This window comes from Triticum aestivum, chromosome 4A, assembly GCF_018294505.1.
Source record: "Triticum aestivum cultivar Chinese Spring chromosome 4A, IWGSC CS RefSeq v2.1, whole genome shotgun sequence".
In the NCBI taxonomy this organism is placed as follows: Eukaryota; Viridiplantae; Streptophyta; class Magnoliopsida; order Poales; family Poaceae; genus Triticum; species Triticum aestivum.
The window spans coordinates 465,233,468-465,239,182 of record NC_057803.1 but is presented as its reverse complement, the minus strand read 5'-3'; the positions used below and the strand labels follow the sequence as shown (position 1 = coordinate 465,239,182).

Genomic DNA, 5,715 nt, shown 5'->3' with positions numbered 1-5,715 from the left:
TTTTTTAACACATGATACTATTCATCCTTCTAAGCCGTGAATTTGTCTTTTTTTGTACAGGTCGCATTTTAGTGTATTTCTACACACGTACACATAACGTATTTTTTTACTTGTACAATTTTTTTTCAGGATTTTCTGAGAATGAAAAGTTCAGATTTTGAATCTTTCAAAAAAAGGCCTCCATGGAGGCCGAGAGCCAAAACGCCTCACTCTATAATAATATAGTATAGATATCTATAGACAGTATAGACATAGAAACATAGAGATAGGAAGGTGGCTGATGTGATTTTTGTGCGTGATGATCGTAGGGCGCCGCCTCGGCGCGATGGACGCCTAGCATCGCCAAGAAAAGGAAACTTTGAAGTTCTCCTCGTACTCGCTACTATATACTAGAGTACATGGAGGATGTGTCTTATAGAGTAAATAATAAAAACCTTCCATTTTTCCCTAAAAAAAGATAAACCTTCGACGCATTTTTAGATGCAATCAACAACTTGTTATCGGTGAATTGCCCATGTGCCAAACAATGTCTATTCAATCGATGGCTAGAATTTAATGCTCGCCTTATCTCCAACTCTTGCAATAGGCAAGTTGGATATGCAGGATATATATCCATTAATTATTAGAACCTGGCAATCCATTCAGAAGAGATTCACTGCCCATTTTTAGAGGCGAGTTAGAACGTTCTTTGGCAAGCTACATATGTCTCGGTATATATAGTCCGCCGTGTTTTGGTGTTTGGGCGAGCATCTTTGCGTGGCCGCCGGCTTAACGAACTCGTACGTCCGTCGGCGTCGACTCCGGCGCGGCGCCTTTATAAAAAGCGGCAGATCCATCTCCGCGCGCAGCGAACCCGCCGCCAGCTAGCTTGCTTCGCCTTAAACTATTCTTCCGTAACAAACAGCAGGGCAGCAGCAGCGGGAGCAGGAGCAGCTGCCTCACGTACATATATACAAGCCATGCAGCTGTGCGGCTGCTAGCTAGTGTTGCTCCATCGATCGGATCCGGCATATCGACGACGTGCTGCGGATATATAGCTAGGCGACGGCGCACATGGCAGCGGTTCTGATCCTCCTGCTCGCCGCGGTGGTGGGCGTGGCTGCGACGGTGGCGCCGGCGCCGGTGGCACGCGGCGCTGGCGTTATGCTGCATGTAGAGCATCACCAGGTACGCTAGTCCTTGACTGCTCTTCTTCTTGGTGCTGCATATAATGGCGTCGGTCGATCTCGGTGTCTCCTACGTACGTTTTCGCACGCTGTTCCAATTCATTGATTGTTGTATTTCTCAAGTACTAACCGGCGTACGTTATGTTTTCGCGCATCGCCGCGCGCGTTATGGTCAAACAATTGTTAAGCCTTGGCATGGACATTTTGGTATGGTTTTGTTTAATATATGTACGCGTACGTGCGTGCGTGCATGCATATGCATGGTGATGCATGGTGGTGCAGGTTGTGGTGGACAACGGCGTGGTGCAGGTAACGGTGTCCAAGCCGCAGGGCCAGATCACCGGCGTACGCTACGCCGGCGAGCACAACCTCCTGCACTTCACTAACGACGAAAACTCTGGCGGGTAATTAACCACGCAGCATGTGTATATATATTCGGTTTCTTATCCCTGCATGTATTGTATATGTTTCTGATCAACGGATCGTCATATTTGTATGTATGCAGGTACTGGGACGTGGTTTGGAACTTTCCAGGGTCCGGTCATCCAAGAGGCATGATCGACATGTACGTACATTCTCACTGCAACTGGCGTGTATTATATGCTGCATTATACAATTCCAAAGGGTGGATTCTGTTTTCTGTTGCAACTTTGTGTGTGCTTTCCATGCAATTATTTCCGTTGATCTTTCCGTTAGTCTTAGTCTAACTAGCCAAATTCAGAGTATCATATGCAGTCGACTATTTGGCATAGGCGCATAGCCACAATGGTTCAACTTCGACCACAATAAGCAATCCTACTTTAGCATGGATTAATGTGGAGGGTGTTTCTTAACCAACATCGTAGTATTTGCAAGTACGGATTAAATGCAAATGTGCAAGACAGGAGGTTAGTAATATCCTGCCTAACTGAAGTAGTAATACACACTGCACACTAACCAAGCCAAAGAGTTTTATTTTCCATTGCGAAAAAAGGAGTCTGACAACACATACACAAACCGACCATGGGATGTAAAAAAAAACGCAGTTACAAAAGACTAACAAGCATATCGCCAAAGAATCACAGCCATATTTACCAGTTTTTTTTCCCAACTGCTTACTCTGTCCTGTGCCACACAGCTCAACAGATATTTAATGTGATCACTATATCTCACTCAAGAAAAGAAAACTAACCCACTATATCAGCAGTACATATAACAGCTAGCTAGCTACAGATTCTAAAAAAAAAAGCTAGCTAGCTACAGTACTTGGGTTTGAAGCCGCTTTACCTGATCGACCGTACCTGCATGCCAGCCTTCCGTAATAAGGTCAGTTAATTTGGTTGAAACCATTGTTGGTAGCATGCCAACACCGAAAGGGTGCGTAGTACTCCAGTAGTAGTATTTGACAACAAGACTGAACTGTAAAGTGTTGCTCCTTCGGTACAATCTGGAAAAGGTAAAGATCAGTTATTGCTGAATAAACAGAGCATGCACCGATGCACGTACACACGTTCTGATATCTCTGGAAAATGAATCGAAAGCACGAAAAATGTTGCTCAACCAAATTTAGCCGTGCCGTCTTTGAATTCGCGCAGGCTGGACAGCACAGAGTTCAGGGTCGTATCGGCCAGCGAAGATCAGGTGGAGCTATCCTTCAGGAGCACCTACGACCCATCACGCCTCAACAGCGTCCGGCTCACCGTCGACAAGAGGTGCGCCGTCCAACCTCCATCTTCTCCTCTGACAGGCGCATGCATGCAGCAAACCAATTGATTAATTAACTGGTGTTGATGATTAGGCTGGTGATGCTGAGAGGCAGCTCCGGGTTCTACTGCTACGCCATCTTGGAGCACGCGGGCAGCTGGCCGGCCCTCAACATCACGGAGGCGCGGCTCGCCTTCAAGCTCAACACGGCAAGGTTCACCTACATGGCGGTCTCGGACGAGATCCAGAGGTACATGCCCAGGCCGGCGGACCGGGACGCGCCCCGCGGCATGCCCCTGGCGTACAAGGAGGCCGTGCTCCTCCTCAACCCCGCCGAGCCGCAGTTCAAGGGCGAGGTGGACGACAAGTACCAGTACTCGCTCGACAACAAGGACAACGCGGTTCATGGCTGGATCGCCGGCGCTCCCGGCTCGGCCGTGGGGTTCTGGGTCGTCACCCCCAGCAACGAGTTCAAGACCGGCGGCCCGCTCAAGCGCGAGCTCACCTCCCACGTCGGCCCCACCTCCCTCACCGTAAGCGCGGCACACATTTTAAACTTAAATCTTTCCCGTGAAATGAAATTCCCGCGTCACACAGTCGTCGATCTGATTTGCAGATGTTTATGGGAACACATTACGTCGGGAATGACATCGTGGCCAAGATCAAGGAGGGCGAACACTGGAAGAAGGTCATGGGCCCGGTGTTCATCTACCTCAACTCCAAGCCCGAGAGGCGGGACTTCCACGCGCTCTGGGAGGACGCCAAGGCGCAGGCCGAGGCCGAGGCCAGCAAATGGCCCTACACCTTCCCGGAGTCGCCTGATTTCCACAAGGCTAGCCAGCGGGGCTCGGTCACCGGCCGATTGCTGGTCAGGGACAGGTTCGTGAGCGGCAAGGACATGCCCGCCCGCCGTGCCTACGTCGGCCTCGCCGCGCCGGGGCAGCCTGGCTCCTGGGCCACAGAGAGCAAGGGCTACCAGTTCTGGGCGAGGGCGTCGGCGACCTGCGGCAGCTTCGCCATCGGCAACGTCCGGGCAGGGGTGTACAACCTCTACGCCTGGGTCCCGGGGATCCTCGGCGACTATATGCACACGTCTACCATGACGGTAGATGCCGGCGGCGCCGTTGCCCTCGGTGACCTCGTGTTCGAGCCGCCGCGGTCGGGGCCGACGCTGTGGGAGATCGGCGTGCCTGACCGGAGCGCCGCCGAGTTCTTCGTTCCTGAGCCCAACCCCAAGTACGTCAACAAGCTCTTCCTCAGCAAGGACAAGTACAGGCAGTACGGGCTGTGGGACAGGTACGCTGAGCTGTACCCCGGCGGCGACCCCGTCTTCACCGTCGGCGAGAGCCACTACTCCAAGGACTGGTTCTTCGCGCACGTCACGAGGTAGCAGACAGAAAACCAACTCTTAAATCTTAATGCTCTACTCTCCGGCCACGTCGACGATCTCCATTTCCAGCTAAGAGACACAGCACCAGTAATAAAAGAAGAAGAAAACTGACTTGCTTTTGGTGCGCAGGAAGACGAGCAACGGTTCCGACGCGGTGACGACGCGACGGATCCGGTTCGGCCTGTCCCGCGTCGTCGCCGACGGCACCTACACGCTGCGTGTGGCCCTCGCGGCGGCCCACATGTCGAGGCTGCAGCTGCGGGTGAACGGGGCGCCGGTGACGAGGAGGGGGTCGTCGGCGGACGCCGGAGTGTTCGTGACGCCGGACTTCGGCGACGGCAACGCGATCGCGAGGCACGGCGATCACGGCACGTGGTGGAGCTTCGAGTTCGGGATCAAGGGGTACCTGCTCATGGAAGGGGAGAACACCATCAGCATCACGCAGGTCAGGGCCTTCAGCGAGTTCATGGGGGTCATGTACGACTACATCCGGCTGGAAGGGCCGCCCGGTTCTTGGCGAGATCCCACACAACTTCCGTGAATGAATTTATGTTTTTGCAATTTTATACACAAGTTGTAGAACGTAGGTAGTTCAGCGAGGAGTGCCTTTTCACCCCCGAGCTCACCATCATGCGGCCGGGTAAACGTTAAACAGGAAAGTAAAAGAGTAGAAAAAACAGAAATATCTGGATTTTTTTTTGTTGCAACAAGCATGTTTGAGTGGAAGAAATGACATTTGTGGATTGTGGTGGCCTGAAAAAAAATCGGTGCTCAATCAGTAAGTTTTTTTCTTGATAAAAATGGTCAAAAGCAAACAACACATTGCTAAAACCAAGATACCCACAGTCAAGAAGGCATAACACCATACAATCAGAAGAGAATGCATTGAATGGCATGGTGGAAGATGTGTGTACCAAAAGACCAAGGAGGAATGAGTTTTCGAGACATACATTATTTCAATATGGCCTTGTTAGCCAAACAAGCGTGGCGCCTGCTTGATAATCCTGATTCCCTATGTGCCACCATTTTAAGAGTTAAATATTTTCCGGATGGAGATTTAATGAATGCAAGTTTGAAAAAAAGATCTTCTTTCACTTGGCAAAGCATCATGGCTGGAGTGGATTCTCTCAAAAAAGGTTATATTTGAAGAATTAGTAATGGACAGAATATTGATATTTGGAGAGATGCATGGATCCCGAATGGGGCCAATAGGAAAATTATCACTCCTAAAAGAGGGCAGCTTCTAACAAAAGTTGCTGATCATATAGATCCAATCAACAATTGCTGGGATGAAGATTTGGTAAGACAAACATTATGGCCAATTGATGTCCAGAGGGTGCTTACGATCCCCCTCCCCACGTATAACATGTCGGATTTCATAGCTTGGAGTTTTACAAAGAATAGATTGTTCATGGTTCGTTCTGCTTATCTGGAGGAATGGAAAATGCAACATGGGAGGAAATTGCAACAATCAGA

The 5,715-nt window shown here is 50.3% G+C and overlaps 1 protein-coding gene across 1 annotated transcript; it reads left to right on the top strand.

The window, feature by feature from the left end:
- Window positions 1–845: 845 nt before the first annotated feature.
- Window positions 846–5,062, top strand: LOC123086385 (probable rhamnogalacturonate lyase C). Its single transcript, XM_044508144.1, has 7 exons — window positions 846–1,167; window positions 1,449–1,570; window positions 1,672–1,731; window positions 2,741–2,857; window positions 2,944–3,382; window positions 3,466–4,235; window positions 4,369–5,062. The coding sequence occupies exons 1-7, from the start codon at window positions 1,054–1,056 to the stop codon at window positions 4,778–4,780; spliced, it is 2,034 nt and encodes a 677-aa protein (XP_044364079.1). The 5' UTR covers window positions 846–1,053; the 3' UTR covers window positions 4,781–5,062.
- The last annotated feature ends 653 nt before the right edge of the window (window positions 5,063–5,715 follow it).